At 37.5% G+C, this 24,018-nt stretch overlaps 1 protein-coding gene across 2 annotated transcripts in view; it reads right to left on the bottom strand.

Moving 5' to 3' along the window:
- The window catches only part of LOC117340070 (protein mono-ADP-ribosyltransferase PARP14-like), a gene marked incomplete at its 5' end in the record, with an annotated part of 60,667 nt that extends 36,650 nt beyond the window's left edge, over positions 1–24,017 (bottom strand). The window contains 7 exon segments of one of the 2 annotated variants that reach the window (XM_033901844.1): positions 11,135–11,243; positions 12,865–13,086; positions 13,826–14,053; positions 17,009–17,091; positions 17,378–17,641; positions 20,921–21,166; positions 22,894–24,017. In XM_033901844.1, the coding sequence (XP_033757735.1) occupies positions 11,135–11,243; positions 12,865–13,086; positions 13,826–14,053; positions 17,009–17,091; positions 17,378–17,641; positions 20,921–21,166; positions 22,894–24,017 (2,276 nt within the window). 2 annotated transcript variants of the gene reach the window in all.
- Position 24,018: the final 1 nt, after the last annotated feature.

The raw sequence follows: 24,018 nt of genomic DNA, 5'->3' as shown, positions 1-24,018 counted from the left end.
TACAAGACATTTACTGAAATCTACACTGTCTACATGACGCTTACTTAAATCTACACTGTCTACATGACATTTACTGAAATCTACTATGTCGATATGACATTTACTGAAATCTACACTGTCTACATGACATTTACAGAAATCTACACCGTCTACATGACATTTACTGAAATCTACAGTCTACATGATGTTTACTGAAATCTACACTGTCTACATGACATTAACTGAAATCTACAATCTACATGACTTTTACTGAAATCTACACCGTCTACATGACATTTACTGAAATCTACAATCTACATGATGTTTACTGAAATCTACACCGTCTACGTGACGTTTACTGAAATCTACACTGTCTACATGACATTTACTGAAATCTTCACCGTCTACGTGACGTTTACTGAAATCTACAGTCTACATGATGTTTACTGAAATCTAGTCTACATGACGTTTACTGAAATCTACACTGTCTACATGACATTTACTGAAATCTACACTGTCTACATGACGTTTACTGAAATATACACTGTCTACAAGACATTTACTGAAATCTACACTGTCTACATGACACTTACTGAAATCTACACTGTCTACATGACATTTACTGAAATCTACACCGTCTACATGACATTTACTGTAATCTACACTGTCTACATGACACTTACTGAAATCTACACTGTCTACATGACATTTACTGTAATCTACACTGTCTACATGACGCTTACTGAAATCTACACCGTCTACATGACGTTTACTGAAATCTACAGTCTACATGATGTTTACTGAAATCTACACTGTCTACATGACATTTACTGAAATCTACACCGTCTACATGACGTTTACTGAAATCTACACCGTCTACAAGACATTTACTGAAATCTACACCGTCTACATGACGTTTACTGAAATCTAGTCTTCATGATGTTTACTGAAATCTACACCGTCTACATGACGTTTACTGAAATCTACACTGTCTACATGACGTTTACTGAAATCTACACCATCTACATGACGTTTACTGAAATCTACATTGTCTACAAGACATTTACTGTAATTTACAGTTTATATATATACATGACATTTACTGAAATCCACACTGTCTACATGACATTTACTGAAATCTACACTGTCTACATGACATTTACTTAAATCTACGCTGTCTACATGACGTTTACTGAAATCTACACCATCTATATGACGTTTACTGAAATCTACACTGTCTACATGACATTTACTGAAATCTACACTGTCTACATGACATTTACTGTAATTTACAGTTTATATATATACATGACATTTACTGAAATCCACACTGTCTAAGACATTTACTGAAATCTACACTGTCTACATAGACTTTGGTCATCAATACAATCCTTTCTATCATGACATTTTTCTCCACAAAGTCCACATTCTGTCCGTTTATCTTTTCGTGTCAAGGTTTGTCGACACGCAACACACAGAACAATGCGGAAAGATATCTGTTCAAGGAAATTCTCGTCTGGAGTGAAAGCTATACTCTCATTACTGACCGGGAATTCAGACAAGTTGCCCGAGGACATGCATTCAACAAGATGGCCTCTCATTTTGGAACAATCCCAAACCTTCCTAGATGGGTCTTCACCATTTGCCAAGCTTACCATTGCCGCAATAGCAAACAGTCCACAGTCTCCTTTAAAATTCTGTTTCTGGTACTTTGGAAGTTCCATCGTAACACACAGCGCCTTAGGCCTAACGAGTGATGTTAGGTCTAACAACAGTTGTGAAGTTGGACTCCTGTAAAAACTGTCATAGACTTTGACATGACCTTTTGACCTGTGGCACAGAAGGTTAGTTAAGGTCACCCAGTGGTTTTTACCTGTGTGATAAATCTGGATGAAATCGCCCTGATATTCCTTACTAATATTCTGTAGAGATGCCAGTGCTACAACTGAAGCATCCTGCAGACCTCCAATATGAGGGAATTGTCTTTTTATGATGCCCATCGCCTTATCCACGTCTCTATCCTCAAGCCTATAATTGGGGCTAAGAATTTTATTTGCAGTCATGTCCTCCAATATTTCTGGAAACGATTTGGAATGGCGGTAAGGTTTTTTCCCCGTCTTTGACTGTTTAACAAGATCTAGGTTTCTTGGTATGATATCTGACCTGGAGCGATGTATGGGCCTACCAACCACGTTAAACACTTCATCATCTTCCTCATGACTTTCACTGCTAGCGTCGTAATCAACACTATCAAGGTTGAACACTGGTGAGCTGTAGTAATAGGGTGGCATTTGGGAGGGGTGTAATTGTGGAGGTGGTTTGATCATGGCAGTCTCATCCAGGCTCTCGGTGGACGTTGAATGTCTGGAGGAAACCCTGCCCATGGCCAAATAACCTATCAATTACACAAACAAACACTGATTTTAGAGATGACCAGTGATTTGACGATATATAATCAACCTTCTGTTATATGTTCAATATTCTACATAACACTAAAGAAGTTTAAGGAATAAGATTCATCAGTTTGGTATGAATGATATATAAGAGGTTGTTTTGTACACAAACAGAAATTGAAAACTTAATTTGCCAGCTTTCAAAAACATCTGTTTCCTTTGTCTAGCAAAGAGTACATTATCCGAGTGTCGGTGTTCTAACCGCAGAAATCAGCTCACTACCCAAAATAGGCCGAGTTTAAGTGAAGTCAGTTGTCAAATTTGTAGAGCGAAATTTCATCCAATGCACTCTTAAATACAGTAGGTAGGCAGAGGAACGGGCAAGATGTTTACCCATTCTGCCCCTAATTGGATGTTAAAATAGGGTCATAAATATGACTCAACTTAAGGCCCCCTCGTCTCTGTTCATTGATTTCCCTTCTTCCCTTATCCATATGGATTCTCTAATTTTTCTCATTTTCCTGTTTTCCTCCCATTCCAACAAAAGAAGTTATTGTTACTATAACAATAGTTTATACAACACCAGTCCCTGGTGGTAACTGTTAGCTTAACAATAGTTTATACAACACCAGTCCCTGGTGATAACTGTTAGCTTAACAATAGTTTATACAACAACAGTCCCTCTGTTATCAATAGTTTATACAACACCAGTCCCTCTGTTATCAATAGTTTATAGAACACCAGTCCCTGGTGATAACTGTTAGCTTAACAATAGTTTAGAACACCAGTCCCTGGTGATAACTGTTAGCTTAACAATAGTTTATACAACAACAGTCCCTGGTGGTAACTGTTAGCTTAACAATAGTTTATACAACACCAGTCCCTGGTGGTAACTGTTAGCTTAACAATAGTTTATACAACACCAGTCCCTCTGTTATCAATAGTTTATAGAACACCAGTCCCTGGTGGTAACTGTTAGCTTAACAATAGTTTATAGAACACCAGTCCCTGGTGGTAACTGTTAGCTTAACAATAGTTTATACAACACCAGTCCCTCTGTTATCAATAGTTTATACAACACCAGTCCCTCTGTTATCAATAGTTTATACAACACCAGTCCCTGGTGATAACTGTTAGCTTAACAATAGTTTATAGAACACCAGTCCCTGGTGTTAACTGTTAACTTAAAAATAGTTTAGAACACCAGTCCCTGGTGATAACTGTTAGCTTAACAATAGTTTATAGAACACCAGTCCCTGGTGATAACTGTTAACTTTCTGTACTTGAAGTAATCAACCATTTTAGATGTCTTAATCGATTCTAATTTCATGTTGTTTGATTGTGTCCAATCAGCTTTAAGGGTTCAGATCAGGCATAATGTCCAACTATATTTCACAAAAAAATACAAAATCTGCAGACTCTAAAGAAAATGATACCAGAAAAGTGCCTCTGAAATTAATTATGATCATAAAACTTGAAACATTGACATTATTTTTCACACCAAAGCCTTTACTGTTTTAAGGCAAATTGACGCTGACTGACCAAATTTAAGAATAAGGAGAGTCATGTAGGTGGTAATTGAAATCAGTAACTATATATACATAATGTATATATAAGGCCGACGGAACACTGACTGTAGTCATGGAGAGGAGACCTAGCAATAAGCGGAGTCATGTAAGTAGTAAGCCTTTGAACTAATTAATGAAATTAGAAATCACTAATTCACTGTAAATAACCCTCTTACGCCTATGCATCCCCCCCCCCCCCCCCCCCCAATTTACAATTCATCATGTTAAAACAATGCTTAAAATCACCCATGCATACCAAATACTATCTGAATCAAAAGGGGCTAACAGTAAATCTGAACACTTCGGATAAATTCTCTTCATTTCATGACACCTAATTATATTTCACACCCCCATCTGATTATGCATTGAAAAGATAATTTGGGAGCTCGATAAATCCTGAGTGTTCCGAGTACAAATGTATCAAGAATTCAGATCGGAATTTTCTGATTTTACAAACGCGGAAAAGGAGATGTCTTAAAAACTATTTCGGGCAAATTTAGAACGGGCTGAATATGTTTTTTGTTGCTCCAAGGGGAAAACAATCTTCATACTTATGTAATTTTTGTTAAAAACAAGATGAAGAATTTTCATTTGCAATGAAATTATATAAATTATTCGTATTGATATATGACGGAACTTTTCAGGCATTGTTTTTACAGCCATTACATTGTAAAAAGAAAAACAGTCACATTTTTATGTTTGAAGTATATACTTTGTTGAGACGGCCGCTATCTTGGAAACTCACTTGAGATTCATATTATATATCACCGAATCTATTCAGTACAACTGGTACGAACCAAATAAAGAACACAAGGTAATTTAAGTAAACTGTTTATATATCTATTTCATAAAATGTCCAAAATTCACACACCATTCATTTCATCAGCAACAAAAAAATCAAATAATATAAGATATTTTTTCCTCTTAAAATCAAAGGGCCAAAGGCCCTGAGAAACGTCAGGGTCTGAGGTTATAAAATAAGGAATTTAAAATTGAATTTTATAGTGCAGACATCTACATTTTAATCAAATGAAATGTCTTAAATCTGGTTATTCCTATTCTATATATATTCAAGAAAACATGTATAATATATTGATCTGCTGAACACTTTCCAATAGCTGAGTATAATAGTTCTTTCCTTTACCTTTTTCTTTTATGTTTGTAGAAGATTATTGATGTACTTCTGAATCAGTAAAGCTGCTTGTAAACTTTGAAAAAAATCAACTGAAGGACAAATCGGTCTATTAACAACATGCAGAGATAAAATCAAAGATGTACACAGCCTAAGTTTTTTAAAATTTATATTATAAGATGTTAATTAGGACAACGAGACATATATAGGCCTACAGTTTTGACAAACAAGACGCCAGAACATCAGTAACAGATCATAATCGTTAGATTCTTTTCAAATAAACAAATAATAATCTTATTTAATAAAATCCTCATGAAAAACGGCAATGTAGTTTGTTACAACTTGCCTTCAATTCGTGTTGATATTTCTTGCGTATTCTAGCGACATACAAATAAATATGAAACTGCGTACGGTCACTGGTTTACTTACATTAGACATAACCATCATTTTGGCCAATAAGTTATGATCACATGATTAGTCATATGACACCTGAAGTTATCCTGTGGAATGTATGGCTGCAAAGCTATTTATAGAATTGTAAACATTTGACTACGTAAACACGGTTGGTTTTAGGCTTATATGAAATATTCTTGCATATGAACTCAGGATGAACATATGAGTCTAGTCGAAGACATGTTGATAGTTTCTCTGTGGACGCATGTAAATTTCCACGATGATCAAACTATTTTTTTTTACTTTTGTTTTCATCGCAAGATTGAGACAGAACTACGTAATCCTACGCCAAAAAAATTGCATATACTGATGAGGAAAATGTTTATATTTAAAATCCATAATAGTGTAGAACACCAAACATTCATATTTCATTTTAAATAATTGCAGTAAACACGGGAACCATCAGGTAAATCGTGTCAATTATTACTGTTAAAATAGGAACTATATTAGGCTGCGAATGTATATCCTTTGTATTACTACAGAAAAGAGAAGTTGTTAGCCGGAAACAGAAGTGTGACTAACAAAATTTACCCACCACGACTAAAACGGCGGGTGCCAAAAACATCCTGACATTAACAAGAGGCCCATGGGCCTTAACGGTCACCTGAGATTTGAAATATTTCAGTTTATTTAATTGACATTCCATGCTGAAAATGTTAACCAGAATGAATTCCAATAGAAATCAAAACAAATCAGTCAAAAATGTGATTTCCCTATATAAAATTTACCCCCTCCCCAGGGGCAAACTTGTGACCCCAGGGTCATGAAATTTAAAATTTCAATAAAGCACCATAAGACCCTTCAAACTATAAAGAGTATTTGATTCCACCTTATTTCAGTCTTGAGAAGAAGATTTTTGAAATTTCAGTCAATTTGAACCTTTTTAGCCCTGTCCATCAGCCCCGGGGGGGGGGGGGGGGTCAGTCAGGGCTAACATGTGCATGCCATCAAACTGTCATCCCACGCTGACAATGTTTACAAAATTAGAATGAATTCCAAAACCAATAAAAGTTAAAAATGTTATTTCCCTATATAAACTATAGTAAAGTTTAGCCCCGCCCCAGGGGCAAACTTGAGACCCCAGGGTCATGAAATTCACAATTTTGGTAAAGAACCTTCAAACCCAGCCATTTATGAAGTGTATTTGATTCTATCATATCTGAGAGTAGAGAAGAAGATTTGTGAAATTTCAGTCAATTTGGCCCTTTTTAGCCCCGCCCATCAGCCCCTGGGGGTCAGTCAGGGCCAACATGTGCATGCCATCAAACTGTCATCCCATGCTGACAATGTTTACAAAATTAGAATGAATTCCAATAGAAATAAAACAAATTAAAGTCAAAAATGTGATTTCCCTATATAAACTATAGTAAAGTTTAGCCCCGCCCCAGGGGCAAACTTGAGACCCCCGGGTCATGAAATTCACAATTTTGGTAAAGAACTTTCAAACCCAGCCATCTATAAAGTGTATTTGATTCTATCATATCTGAGAGTAGAGAAGAAGATTTGTGAAATTTCAGTCAATTTGGCCCTTTTTAGCCCCGCCCATCAGCCCCTGGGGGTCAGTCAGGGCCAACATGTGCATGCCATCAAACTGTCATCCCATGCTGACAATGTTTACAAAATTAGAATGAATTCCAATAGAAATATAAGAAATTAAAGTCAAAAATGTGATTTCCCAATATAAACTATGGTAAAGTTTAGCCCCTCCCCAGGGGCAAACGTGAAACCCCTGGGTCATGAAATTTACAATTTTGGTAAAACACCTTAAGACCCTTCCATCTATGAAGAGTGTTTGATTCCAGCATATCTGAGAGTAGAGAAGAAGATTTTTGAAGTTTTAGTCAATTTGACCCTTTTTGGCCCCGCCCCTCAGGCCCCTGGGGGGTGGGGACCATATAATTTACAATTTTGGTTGACCTCTAGCCATAGAAGCTTCCTGCCAAATTTCATAGAATTTGGTTGGTGGGTTTTGGAGAAGAAGTCGAAAATGTAAATTGTTTACGGACGCACGACGGACGACGCACGACGGACGACGCACGACGCACGACGACGGACAAAAGGGGATTAGAATAGGTCACTTGAGACTTTGTCTCAGGTGACCTAAAAATTGTTTGTGGCACAATTATGTTGTAGTGGCTTTCTCTATTCCACTTGAAAGTGTAACAAAAACATAATCCAACTAGAAATTGTTGGTTAACAATTTGACGGGCTTTTCACCTTCTTAGCATAAATGACCTAAAGGCTTGGTATTTCAAAAGGTAAGAAAAAACTATTTAAAAACACTTGATAGGTCATCCGCATTCTAGTTTTGAATTAATCTGGCATCTGAAATAAAACGTTTCAACAAATGTTGGACGAGGGGAGGTAACTCGTACAGCCTTGTACGAGTTATCTCCCCTCGTCCAACTAACGTTATATCTCAGATGCCGTTATATATCTGATGCCAAATTAATTCAAAATGGCGTTCCGCGTTAATGGTAAACGTTACCGAAACACCAAAAAACATGAAAATCATCAGAATAACATTTTGAATCATACTTAAATTTCTTTTTTTGGAAAAAGATTAAAAAATGAAGATTTTCTAAAAATAGACTTATATGACCCCATAGCGAACGCTTTTATTTGACCTCTGATCCTACAACTTTTAGTGAGTAAAAGCTAGAGCCAGCCTTTAACTACAAATAATATAATTACCTGACCCCTGTAAAATGAATACTTTTTTAATTATGGGCATTTTAAGCTTTTTAATAGATGACGTCATGGCGGCCATCTTGGATTTCAAATCAACTTAAAAAATAACATAACTTGGCCAAGACAATCCAAGGATTATTTCAGCTAAGATTGAGCTGAATACCAGCGGTGGAACTTGAGAAGAAGTTTAAAATGTAAAACTATTTTTAATATAGAATATATAGTGGAAATTCAAAATGGCGTATACCGGAAACCGTATGTGTCACAGAAAAACTGAAAAAGTCAAATTTATCAGAATGACATTCTACATCATACTAAGAACTTTTTTTGGAAAAAGATTGAAAAATGAAGATTTTCTAAAAATGGACTAATTTAACCCCATAGCGAACTCTTTTATTTGACCTCTGACCTTAAAACTTTTGTTGAGTAAAAGTTAGCGCTAGTCATTATCTACAAATAACATTATTACATGACCTTTGTAAAATGAATACTTTTAGAGTTATGGCCATTTTAAACTTTTCAATAGATGACGTCATGGCGGCCATCTTGAATTTCAAACCAACTTAAAAAATAACATAACTTGGCCAGGACATTCCAAGGATTATTTCAGCTAAGATTGAGCTGAATGCCACAGGTGGAACTTGAGAAGAAGTTTGAAATGTACACACTTTTCTATTGAAATATATAGGGGGAAATTCAAAATGGCGTACAACAGAAACCGTATGTGTCACAGAAAAACTGAAAACGTCAAATTCATTAGAATGACATTCTGCATCATATTTCGAAAGAATTTTTGAAAAAGAAGGAAAAATGAAGATTTTCTAAAAATAGACTAACTTGACCCTCAGGCGAGCTTTTTCATTTGACCTCTGACCTCAAAACAATGCATTATTAAAAGTTGGCCCCAGATTAGTCCTACAATAATATATCTTTGAAATTATTTTAACTGTTACCGTTTTGGAGCTATGGCCACTTAAGCAAAATGAGATATGACGTCATGGCGGCCATCTTGGTTTCTTGACCTACTTGAAGATGTTGCTGTCACCCCTTCAACTCATGCCATATACAATAGGCATACCTGACTTGGCATACCTTTTACCATTTTCCCACAACTTGTGTGACAAAATAAAATGCAGAAGAAGAATAATAATAATAATAATAATAATAATAATAATAAACAGAACAGAAACAATAGGTCTTTTCACCACTTTTGGTGAAAAGCCCTAACAAGGGCCCAATGGGCCCAAATCGCTCACCTGCAATGCAGTGATCTTTTCATATATGGATCCTGCAGTTATTTGAAAGCATGCTACAGGACCAATATAATGTCTCTCTGCACTTTGGCTTTTCACTAAAAGTCATTTAAAGATTTAAGCATACTTGATCGACGTGACCTTGAATGTGAGTCAGGGTCATTCATTTGAAAAAACTTGGTAGCCCTTTACCCCAGCATGCTAGACCCAATATTAACTCCATGGGACTCTTGGTTATTGAGAAAAAGTTGTTTAAAGATTTTAGCCTTTTTGACTTCTGTGACCTTGAATGAAGGTCAAGGTCATTCATTTGAACAAACTTGGTAGCACTTCACCCCAGCATGCTACAGGCCAAATATTAGGTCTCTGGGACTGTTGGTTATTGAGAAGAAGTCATTTAAAATGTTTAGCCTTTTTGACTCCTGTGACCTTGAATGAAGGTCAAGGTCATTCAATTAAACAAACTTGGTAGCCCTTTACCGCAGCATGCTACAGACCCAATATCAACTCCCTGGAACTCTTGAATTGGTTATTGAGAAGAAGTCATTTAAAAATGTTAGCGTTTTTGACTCCAGTGACCATGAATGAAGGTCAAGGTCATTCATTTGAATAAACTTGGTAGCCCTTTACCCCAGCATGCTACAGGCCAAATATTAGGTCTCTGGGACTGTTGGTTATTGAGAAGAAGTCATTTAAAGATTTTAGCCTTTTTGGCCCCTGTGACATTCAATGAAGGTCAAGGTCATTCAATTGAACAAACTAGGTAGACCTTCACCCCAGCATGCTACAGACCCAATATCAACTCCCTGGGACTGTTGGTTATTGAGAAGAAGTTGTTTAAAGATTTTAGCCTTTTTGACCCCTGTGACCTTGAATGAAGGTCAACGTTATTCATTTGAACAAACTTGATAGCCCTTCACCCCCGCATGCTACAGGCCCAATATCAGGTCTCTGGGCCTTTTGGTTATTGAGAAGAAGTTGCTTGAATGGAAAAGTTGACGCCGGACGGACGCCGGACGGACGACGGACGGACGCCGGACGGACGACGGACGGACGACGGACGGACGCCGCGCCACGGCATAAGCTCACTTGCCCTTCGGGCAGGTGAGCTAAAACCAGTATTTATACTTGCCAAATTAGATAAAATGCACTTCAAATTTGGAAATTTACAGCATTTTTTGCCAAAGGGAAACCACGATATTCCACAGTGAAAATAGCCAAAGAAGATCAATAGGAGGTGAAAAGGGTGATAATACATTTACTATAATAAATATATTCCACAAGAGGTGGTGTACAGGATGATAATACATTGATTATAATAGTTATATTCCACAAGAGGTGGTGTACAGGGTGATAATACATTTATTATAATAGTTATATTCCACAAGAGGTGGTGTACAGTGTGATAATACATTTATTATAATAGTTATATTCCACAAGAGGTGGTGTACAGGATGATAATACATTTATTATAATAGTTATATTCCACAAGAGGTGGTGAACAGGATGATAACACATTTATTATATAGGAGTTACTCAATCCTTTCATATTGAGGCAATAGAAAATTGACAAATATCAAATCTTTGTTTACTACCTAGTTATAATTATTTTCATTTCAGTAAAATATTCACAATACATGTTAAATTTGAGATGATTTTACTAACCTTGGTTGTCCATTCCTTCCTGTTTGTCGTTTCCGAATGTCCGTGTGTGTCGGTGTCCACCACCTCGGCCATGAGACATGCCCTGAGATTTGTCTACAGTTCTAAATGCCTGTAATACATGGAGACTAAGTTATATTCTGGACTGAATGCTGTTCATATGTTAGATTGAAAACTGACATCCCTCACAGCAGTTTTAGATATACCATAAACAACATTAATATTTCTAATTCAGCCAAAACTGACACTCTCACAGCAGTTTTTAGATATACCATAAACAACACTGTTATTTATAATTGAGCCAAAACTGACACCTCTCTGCAGTTCTAACATGGCTGCAAAGACATATAACTATATTCTAAACTATCCATATATATGTAACCTAAAGTCAAAATTTTATCACTATTCAGTTCTTTGACAAAATCCTTTGAGGATAAATGTAATTGACCCAAATGACCTAAGGTAAGCTGACAAAAGATCATAGAGTGATTTTGGCACCCACCATTTAATGATCCATATCAGTCAAATGAAAGTAGTGTGATAATTTCTTCTTTCACTCTTCCTTCAAAACATTTAATAACTTTATATAACAATATTTAGCAGGAGCAACTTGCAATTGTCAAAATTCAAGATGGCCATACTCTTTGTCATCCATTTAGTTCTTTCAATCAGACTTGCGTGCCCAACTGGAGACTTAGGCGAACCTCTATATTCAAATTTGAGAAAGACTCATTATGGCCATTTAGTACTCTAAGAAATTGTTAATGAAGTTTCAATTGTCAAAATCCAAGATGGCTGCCTATTGGCCATGTTGTTGTCAGGTTGGTCCTATACAGAAATATGCATAACTTGGGATCACAACTATCACACACCACAACTATCACACACCACAGCTATCATACACCACAACTATCACACACCACAGCTATCACACACCACAGCTATCACACACCACAGCTATCACACACCACAGCTATCACACACCACAGCTATCATACACCACAACTATCACACACCACAGCTATCACACACCACAACTATCACACACCACAGCTATCACACACCACAGCCATCACACACCACAGCTATCACACACCACAGCTATCACACACCACAGCTATCACACCACAGCTATCACACCACAACTATCACACACCACAACTATTATACACCACAACTACCACACACCACAGCTATCACACACCACACTATCACACACCACAGCTAACACACCACAGCTATCACACACCACAGCTATCACACACCACAGCTATCACACCACAGCTATCACACACCCACAGCTATCATACACCACAGCTATCACACCACAGCTATCATACACCACAACTATCACACACCACAACTATCATACACCACAGCTATCACACACCACAGCTATCACACCACAGCTATCACACACCACAGCTATCATACACCACAACTATCACACACCACAACTATCACACACCACAACTATCACACACCACAGATATCACACCACAGCTATCACACACCACAGCTATCACACACCACAGCTATCACACACCACAGCTATCACACACCACAGCTATCACACACCACAACTATCACACACCACAACTATCACACACCACAGATATCACACCACAGCTATCACACCACAGCTATCACACACCACAGCTATCATACACCACAACTATCACACACCACAACTATTATACACCACAGCTATCACACAGAGATTCTGTACTTACTTTGATGGTTGGAGCATCCTTGTCATAAATGACAAACATGACATTTGTCACAGGACTGGTTGGATTCTGAGTGGAATATTTGGACACAATCTTGTACATTTCCCTGGCCACAATATCACGTGGGTAGCTAAGGTTACCAGTTCCCATGGCAGGGAATGCTACAGATTCATAGCCTCTTTTGGAGGCCTCATTCAAACATGCCATCATAAACTTCTGCAGGACCTGAGGAAAGAAACTTTGGCTTAGAGAATATTATATGTATTGTAGAGAGCAACTCTCTTTTAAATTGGATAAGGTCATATCAAGGAAAATTAAACCATTTTGAAGTCTTCAAGTGATGAACTGATTCTTATAAATATTGTTCAAGATAAATTCATTATGACATATCTGCTATAAGAACCTTGCATTGAACATCTCCATATTTCTGAGTTTGCCAAAACTTCTAAATCCAACCCAAGGCAGGGGAAACAACTCTCTACTATTTGTGTTATGATATGTATATACAAACATGTGCATATGACTTTTCCTGTTATTTCTAAATCAAGTGGCCAGTTGACTGATTTGCAGGCTAAAATCTTTGTGAACGTCAATTTCATTATTAAAATGTCTCCATGGAATAACCAAACATTTCCAGTTATCTAACACGGGTAATCAACACATGAAACCTGTGTTTTATTTGTCAATTTCCAATTAATAATATATATACAACATATAAATGATACAAAAGGAATCAGAAACAAGTGTCAAGACACTTGGTGGGTTTATCACCCCATGAACAACCAGTGTTATTTCATGACAGTCTCCTTGTAGTAACTGCTGAATACCTCTCTGAACAACAAATGGGAGGCCTGTTACATATTTCACATGATTCCATTCAAACATGATTCTGTTAGAACATGATTAAGGAACAGTCTCATTACAAGGATTGAATTATCATGATCAGTGTCAGAGTAACACTTACACTCAGAGATGTAGCTCCACCGTCCCAACGCGGCAGAGAGCCGTGGCAGACAAGCTGACACTTGAGGTTGTAGCCTGCCGTAATGGCAATTTCACCGAATGCAATGCCCTGGTAATTTTGATCACATTCTGCTTGTATCTGAGGTCCTGCTGCGGCCAGAAGGGAGGAGGACACCGCTCCATTGCTCAATTTAAGATCCTTTGAGCAGGTGTTTACAATCACATCAACCTAGCAATGATGAGAATTAAACATATAATTTATGATATTGAAGATCAATAAAAAAGGATTAGGCACAAGTGTTTGCTTTCTCTCCTACAATATCTTGAATGTATTAACCTTCCTATAAAGTCAGCCAAACATCAATGTGTGACATGCACTGTTTATTGCTTATAATTATTTGCTTTATATCAAACAAATATTAACGTCAAGCGAACCTTGATATAATGAAAAACATGACATAAAGTAAAACATGACAAAGTAAAACATGACATAAAGTAAAACATGACATAAAGTAAAACATGACAAAGTAAAACATGAAATAAAGTAAAACATGACAAAGTAAAACATGGACAAAGTAAAACATGAAATAAAGTAAAACATGACAAAGTAAAACATGACATAAAGTAAAACATGAAATAAAGTAAAACATGAAATAAAGTAAAACATGACAAAGTAAAACATGAAATAAAGTAAAACATGACAAAGTAAAACATGACAAAGTTAAACATGAAATAAAGTAAAACATGGCAAAGTAAAACATGACATAAAGTAAAACATGACAAAGTAAAATATGAAATAAAGTAAAACATGACAAAGTAAAACATGACAAAGTAAAACATGAAATAAAGTAAAACATGACAAAGTAAAACATGACATAAAGTAAAACATGAAATAAAGTAAAACATGAAATAAAGTAAAATGTGACATATGAGTGATTTCCAGAATAAAGTGTTCAAGCCTAAAAATTAAATGTTGGGCATTTTTCAAGACATTCATTTTAAATAAGATTTTTCAGCTATGGATGCATATGGAAAAAAAACTAATTGACCTGTTTTTTATTTTAAATCGCCATGTTGACTTGACAACATCAGACTTAAACAATGTTCACTCCAGACCTACAGATAGACTTACACAATGTTTACTCCAGACATACAGACAGACTTACACAATGTTTAGTCCAGACCTACAGACAGACTTACACAATGTTTACTTCAGACCTACAGATAGACTTACACAATGTTTAGTCCAGACCTACAGATAGACTTACACAATGTTTACTTCCAGACCTACAGATAGACTTACACAATGTTTACTCCAGACCTACAGACAGACTTACACAATGTTTAGTCCAGACCTACAGATAGACTTACACAATGTTTAGTCCAGACCTACAGATAGACTTACACAATGTTTAGTCCAGACCTACAGATAGACTTACACAATGTTAGTCCAGACCTACAGATAGACTTACACAATGTTTAGTCCAGACCTACAGATAGACTTACACAATGTTCACTCCAGACCTACAGATAGACTTACACAATGTTTACTCCAGACCTACAGACAGACTTACACAATGTTTAGTCTAGACATACAGATAGACTTACACAATGTTTAGTCCAGACCTACAGACAGACTTACACAATGTTTAGTCCAGACCTATATATAGACTTAAACAATGTTTAGTCCAGACCTACAGATAGACTTTCACAATATTTAGTCCAGACCTACAGATAGACTTACACAATGTTTAGTCCAGACCTATATATAGACTTACACAATGTTTAGTCTAGACATACAGATAGACTTACACAATGTTTAGTCCAGACCTACAGACAGACTTACACAATGTTTAGTCCAGACCTACAGATAGACTTAAACAATGTTTAGTCCAGACATACAGACAGACTTACACAATGTTTAGTCCAGACCTACAGACAGACTTACACAATGTTTAGTCCAGACCTACATATAGACTTACACAATGTTTAGTCCAGACCTACAGACAGACTTATACAATGTTCACGCCAGACCTACAGACAGACTTGCACAATGTTTAGTCCAGACCTACAGATAGACTTACACAATGTTTAGTCCAGACCTATAGACAGACTTATACAATGTTCACTCCAGACCTACAGACAGACTTACACAATGTTAAGTCCAGACCTACAGATAGACTTACATAATGTTTAGTCCAGACCTACAGACAGACTTACACAATGTTTAGTCTAGACATACAGATAGACTTACACAATGTTAAGTCCAGACCTACAGATAGACTTACACAATGTTTAGTCCAGACCTATAGACAGACTTATACAATGTTCACTCCAGACCTACAGACAGACTTACACAATGTTTAGTCCAGACCTACAGATAGACTTACACAATGTTTAGTCCAGACCTATAGACAGACTTACACAATGTTCACTCCAGACCTACAGACAGACTTACACAATGTTTAGTCCAGACCTACAGATAGACTTACACAATGTTTAGTCCAGACCTACAGACAGACTTACACAATGTTCACTCCAGACCTACAGACAGACTTACACAATGTTAAGTCCAGACCTACAGATAGACTTACACAATGTTAAGTCCAGACCTACAGACAGACTTATACAATGTTCACTCCAGACCTACAGATAGACTTACACAATGTTTAATCCAGATCTACAGATAGACTTACACAATGTTTACTTCAGACATACAGATAGACTTACACAATGTTTACTCCAGACCTACAGACAGACTTACACAATGTTAAGTCCAGACCTACAGATAGACTTACACAATGTTTAGTCCAGACCTATAGATAGACTTACACAATGTTTACTCCAGATCTACAGATAGACTTACACAATGTGCATTCCAGACCTACAGACAGACTTACACAATGTTAAGTCCAGACCTATAGATAGACTTACACAATGTTTAGTCCAGACCTATAGATAGACTTACACAATGTTTAGTCTAGACCTACAGATAGACTTACACAATGTTTAGTCCAGACCTACAGACAGACTTACACAATGTTCACTCCAGACCTACAGACAGACTTACACAATGTTTAGTCCAGACCTACAGATAGACTTACACGATGTTTACTTTAGACCTACTAACAAACTTTGACAAGGTCCACTCCACTTGAATGTCCACTCCAGACCCAAGACTTACCTTCTGCTGGGCTATTTGTCCCTCCACTAGCTTTATAGAGATGTTTATCGGAATTCGGGCTGCATCATATGAGGGTGTTGCATCTAAAAATGAAAACATTTCTGATTATATAACTCAAAATGACTGAGAGACATTCCAACAAAGATATCACTCATGTATGATTAATGTTTAAACCTTTCTCATCTGGATATAACTTATGTATGAGAGAAACTTCTCACACTGGATATCACTAATGTATGAGAGACATTTCTCACACTGGATATCACTAATGTATGAGCGATACTTCTCACACTGAATATCAATGATGTATTACGGACATTTCTTACACGGATCACCAACATTTTAACACAAGATATCTCTTGTTAGTACCTGGTGCTGCCTTCTTCCAGCCTTTCCTTGGTTTGGCCTTGGGTGCAGACCATTTGTCTCTGGCCCCTCCACTAGAATCTGAAATGATGACATTTTTGGGTCCAAACTTGTTCTGGAGTGCCTTAATAAAAAGGTCCACATTTTTCTGACTGACATCACACAGGTAAACGTCGCGTATGCAGTTTCTAGGATTGTCTGTGTAGAAATCATCGATAGCCTCTACAATGGTTCTGGTCGCTTTGTTGGGGGGGTACCCAAAAACACCTGTAAAAAAAAGCAGAAAATTATCAATCAGAAAATTTCTTGAAATTTAGATACAACTCTACATGTATTGTAATGTATCCATGTCATCTATGTACTATTTAGGGGCCGCGGTGGCCGAATGGTTAAGGTGTTCTGACACTTTATCACTAGCCCTCCACCTCTGGGTCTCGAGTTCGAAACCCACATGGGGCAGTCGCCGGGTACTCCAGCTTTCCTCCACCTCCAAACCAGACACATCCTTAATGACCCTGGCTGTTAATAGGACATTAAACAAAATAAACTAAACTAAACAAAACAAGCTATGCACTATTTGAGGATCATGGAAGTTATCATGTCCAGTATCATCCCTTGCTGGCCTCCATATCCTGTGTATACAGTACTTAGTAATGAGAACTCTGATATTATCACCATGACGAAATGGTAACAAAATTCTATAACAAAACAGACCAGATATGGAACACCAGTGAATCTCAGCCCTAATTGGACCTTTAATCCAGCTCCTACATTATAGTGTGTAACTGTACAATTGTTTAAAACTTGTAAACTTTAAACATGCAAATTTTCCCCAAAAAGTTGTCTCAAACATGACAAAATGTGCAAAATTAATATTATCATTATTATTTTTAATTGATTATGCTGTCTACAAATGTCTACTGACCTCACATTGTTTACACATCCTGTGTTATGTCTGCACTGTTTGACACGAGGTTACATGTGGTACTTTTCATTGTTTTTGTCAGTTTAAATATGAACAACATCAAACAATATCATGTATGAATGTAGATTCATGAAAAGTTACTGATAAAACATAAACTTTGTCGCGGCATTCATGATCGCACTAAAAACACTGAAGAGCTCCATTATCGAAAAATGAACAGAAACACTTGCTCTATAAATCGTCCCAGTTCATCCCATTATTCAAAATCATTGCTGATCAAACAAATACAAATAAGAAGATTTTAAAAACAAAACAAGAGGCCCATGGGGCCTGTATCGCTCACCTGGTTGGATTTCACCAACTGTCAAAATAATGTTCATGTTCAATTCGTTAATAAGTAGCTTTATAATTATTTGTCAATCTCAAACAATGCTATACTAGTATATGGTTATAGTGTAGGGATCCCAACTGCTTTAAAGAGATAACGAGGTCCAGATTATGATTGTGTTTAAAGAAACTAAGTCCCTTAAGGTGGGGATAGACCCTTGGGCCTATTCTTAGATCAGAATTGTGTTTATCCCTTAACACCCAGCGATGCTATACATGGTTATGGGATGGAGAGTCACAGCAACCATTTATGCAAAATCTGTTCCCCTTTCCCAAAGGATGCTTCTGACTAAATTGGGTTCAAATCCATTCTTAACTTTATGACAAGTAGCAATTTAAAGGAATTGCCTCATTTCCCCTAATGGGTCCCACTCCTCTGGCCTCTTGGGGGCCAGAATCGTCATTAAAACAAGTGGTTGAAATCCATTCATAACTTGATGACTAGTAGCGATTTAAAGGCATTACCTCTATTTCACCTAATGGGCCCTGTCCCTCTGGCCCCTCTGGGGTCAGCATCACCGTTTATGCAAAATCTGTTCCCCTTCTCCCAAGGATGTTTCTGACCAAATTTGGTCAAAATCCAATAAGAACTTTATTACTAGTAGCGATTTAAAGGCATTACCTCAATTTCCCTTATTGGGCCCCGCCCTCCGGCCCCATGGGGGTCAGAGTCACCATTTATGCAAAATCAGATCCCCTTCTGCTTGGGATGTTTCTGACCAAATTTGGTTAAAATCCAATAAGAACTTTTTGACTAGTAGCGATTTGAAGCAAATGTTGATGGACGACTGACGGACGGACGGATGACGGACAGATGGATGACGGACGCTGCGCCATGACATAAGCTCACCGAACCTTCGGGCCAGGTGAGCTAAAAATGAAAACTTCTATGCAGTCTTGTATAAATGCCAGAATTCAGTGAGAAATGAGAAAAAAACATTTCAATTAATAAATGCCTATTTGGCAATTAGAACCTCTTTGTACATCAGATAATACTTTCAAATAGATTCTTGGAAGATTGGATTACACTTTTCTATAATAGTTTTTAAGTATTCTGAAGAAGTACATGATCTTTATTTACACAATAAAATGTGGCAATGAGGTTCACTGGGTAGTTTTATTGACAAAGTATTGATACTGTACCGCGTGCCAATCTCGTGAACACATACTAGGTAAGTAAGAACTAGAGCAAGTACTGGAAAAAATATAAGTGGATATCTGATATCTAGAACTAACGGAAAAGAAAGAATATCCTGTTTATTTAAATCTTGTGTGATTATGGTGGTATTCAAGTGCAACATCTATAACCAACAAGAGAATGTAGTACTATGTTTTTAACTGTATATAGGGTTACAGATTACAGTTTAGGCTGAGTCAAGACAAGGGGGCAAAAATCCATAAAAACAGTCTGAATTAAAAATAAAACCTATATAGATACATATCTTCATATTGTTGAGTTATCCTATATACATTATAGCATCGATCTAAACCTGTGTTCTGTGCACTTGAACACTCGCTGAGGCAGGTTGCGATCACCATGATTGTTTACTAGGCGCGTTGCATTGTGGGGGCATATGTGTAATGAACGACAACTCTTTTTGTGTGTGCGCCATTTTCCAAAACAAACCCAAACAACAATACACATGTCACGGTCATTTAAGACAGTCTATTGCTTCAGCAGTTCATCATCTATGATCAAACAACTAATATACTCATAGCAGGAATACAACGCATCTCGAGACGATAATGAATGTTAATTGAAACGATGACATTGTACATCGTACTGCCAACCCACGTGTGTATGACCGATATCGGACCCAGAGTGACAATGAAGTGTATGCAAATATTTTTATTTGTACAGTAATTTACACAGAATAACAACCCATGTATTTCGTATTTACTTTTATATTTTAAATAGTTTTTTTATATATATATTTTTAATGCAAATAACGTAAACAATCATATAGCGCCCATTTTGAGTATCTACCTGACGATCTACATGTGTATAAGAGGGGCCAAAACCCAACTCCGCCTATACGAATACTCCGGTTATTTGCATATTTTGTCATGGAAACAGGGCTATATGCAAATAAGCGGGTTGCTCTGTATAAAATTTCCTTAAAATCTACCCTATATACTTTGAAAGGATTCTTTGGGACAAGATATACCAGATTGATGGGAACTCTCTGAAAGGAGAAGGCGTGTGAATGATGTCCCTTCATTTGACAAAGTACCTGCTCCGAGGGCCGGCAGTGCAATGGATGTCTGTTGGAAGTTATTGGCCTCCTCTAAAGACTTTATCACTGCCTCTGTCAGGTGCTCCTCCTCTCTGTGTGTCCCACCCTGCCACTTTGGTCCAACTGCATGGGCGATGTAATTACACCTGAGACTTCCAGCATTCCCCATGTACACATCACCCTCCATCAGCTGTCTATGCTGTTTGATGTAATCATTACAATCATCTTGTATTATCTTTCCACCTGCAACACCACAACAACTTCATAAAACACTTTTATGTCAGTCACAAACTTCAAAATCTTTTAAATATTGTTTTGCAAATTTCTGAAAAACTGTGGACCTTTATGCAAGTCCACTAAAACTTCTTAAAATTTCTTAGGATTCAATATGGCAGCCCTTTCCTGCTGCTATAAAATTGAAGCAAAGATGAAATCACGTCTAAAATATGCATTCACAAATATTCTTGAACAAACACTTGCCAGTGTATTTTTTTGTACAGATCCAAGCAGACATTGACGAAAAATGGGAAGATTCATGTAAAAAAGACGATGAACTGTTACAATAAATCTGCAAATTCGTTTTGTCAACAAGAGGCCCATGGGGCCTGTATCGCTCACCTGGTTGGATTTGACCAAATGTCAAAATAGTGTTCATGTTCAATTCGTTTTATTTGTCAACCTCAAACAATGCTTTATATGCTTAAAGTGTGGGGATCCCCACTGCTTTAAAGAAATAACGAAGTCCAGACTCTCTTAGTTTACAACATGCATTCATAACTCCATGACAAGTAGCGATTTAAAGGAATTACCTTTATTTCCCCTATGGGGCCCCACAACTTTGGCCAAAGTCATCATTAAATGCAAAATCTGTTTCGCTTTCCCTAAGGATGTTTCTGACCAAATTGGGTTCAAATCCATTCATAACTTAATGACTAGTAGCAATTTAAAGTAATTACCTCTATTTCTCCTATTGGGCCCCGCCCCTTTGGCCCCTTGGGGTCAGAGTCACCATTTACTCAATATCTGTTCTCCTTCCCCGAAGTATGTTTCTGACCAAATTAAGTTCAAATCCATAAATGACTTGATGACAAGTAGCGATTTAGAGGAATTACCTCTATTTCCCCTATTGGGCCCCACCCCCTTTGGCCCCTCGGGGGTCAGAGTCACCATTTATGCAAAATCTGTTCCCCTTCCCCCAAGGATGTTCCAGACTAAATTGGGTTCAAATCAATTCATAACTTTATGACAAGTAGCGATTTAAAGGAATTACCTCTATTTCCCCTATTGGGCCCCACTCCTTTGGCCCCTCCGGGGTCAAGTCACCATTTATGCAAATCTGTTCCCCTTCCCCCAAGGATATTCCTGACTAAATTGGGTTAAAATCCATTCATAACTTTATGACTAGTAGTGATTTAAAGGAATTGCTTCAATTTCTTCTATTGGGCCCTGCCCCTCCGGCCCCTTAGGGGTCAGAGTCACCATTTATGCAAAATCTAATTCTCTTCTGCCAAGGATATTTCTGACCAAATTTGGTAAAAATTGAATAAGAACTTTTTGACTAGTAGCGATATGAAGCAAATGTTGACGGACGGACGACGGATGGACAGCGGACGCTGCGCCATGACATAAGCTCATCGGACCTTCGGTCCAGGTGAGCTAAAAATGAAGTTAGCTTTCCAAATTTTTCTGACGAGTCTTGAAGTACTTACAACGATGCACTAAGAGGGAAACTTAATACGGAAAAAGAATTACCGTTATAGTACTTCTCAAGATAAAGTGACAAGAAAGGATGTAAACTGGATAAACAGGATTCTGTCAGTCAATCTAAGACAACACTAACAAAATCAAAATAATGGCACTCTTCTGTATAACATTTTAAATCATTGGAAATCCATCAAGAATAATAACCTCCTTGCCCTTTTCTCAGAAGAGCCTTGCTGACTACCTCTAACAAGAACATAATACCTTACCTTTGTCAACAATAGCCTTGGCCAGTCCTCCGTTGTGCAGAAGTTCCCTGTTGGCTGCGTTGACCAGTACATCCACTCGGAGGTTGGTCATATCCCCCATCATCACCATGAGGTTATAGCTGGGCTGGGAACATCTGGCCATTTCCTGTGTACCATCTCGTCTCGGTGGAGAGGGCCCAACTCCACTAATGTCATCTTCACTCTCATCACTCGGCACAATTACGACACCGTGAGCTTTCTCTACTTCACTCACTTTTGGTTTACTCTCATCTGATGTCATCAGTGAGGTAATGCCCGGCTTTTGTAAGACATGTTCCTTTTTGGTGACTTTTTCAATGACATTACCTACAGCCATTTTTGCCTTAGACAGTCCGACCTCTGTTCCTTTGATTTTAATGCCAAGGTTGTCAACACTAATAGTAACTTGGTCAGTTTTGTTTTGATCTTCAATGCTCTTTATGTCCTTGAGACAGTGGGATTGGAGATACCTTAACATCCCTGTGCCAATTGTTAGTTTGGTGTCATAAATAGTGTTCATAGTTAAGAAATTAGCAACCCGCTCTCTCACCATCTCAGCATCTGTATCAGTGGCATATATGAGGATACAAGGTTTGTCCAGCTGGACTTTTATGTACACCAAGACATTACATGCAGCTTTGATATTCTGCTCCTCATTGTCCCATCTGTCTGATGTCAAAAGAGATGCTGATTCCTTCTTTACATCAATAGTCGTCTCCAGGATGGATCCTTTAAGGATGTGCGCAGCACGAACTACTCCTTCATCTGTCAAAGCAAAAACTACAAAACGATTGTCATTCATTTCCCAAACAGCCGTTATTTTCTCCTTTTTCATTTTTCCTGCGACATACTGTTTCACAGCTTTCTCCTGAAGGTACGAATACTTCCCCTTGTTGAACCCACTTACTTCGCTGGGCATCATAGTATTCAGTATTTCATACATCTCTAATTTTGCGCTGGTAACATCTCTGACGAGACCTTCATAAGTTACTGTTTTGGCCCTTAAATCCAGGGTGACTTTCATCCCTGTATATTTCTTCTCTGTTGTTTCCTTGTAATGTAAAATGGCCAGCATCAATACCTGGTGATGTTTCAATGTAGGCGAAA

Source organism: Pecten maximus, chromosome 12 (assembly GCF_902652985.1).
Source record: "Pecten maximus chromosome 12, xPecMax1.1, whole genome shotgun sequence".
Lineage (NCBI taxonomy): Eukaryota > Metazoa > Mollusca > Bivalvia > Pectinida > Pectinidae > Pecten > Pecten maximus.
This window is presented reverse-complemented; position numbering and strand designations above follow the sequence as displayed.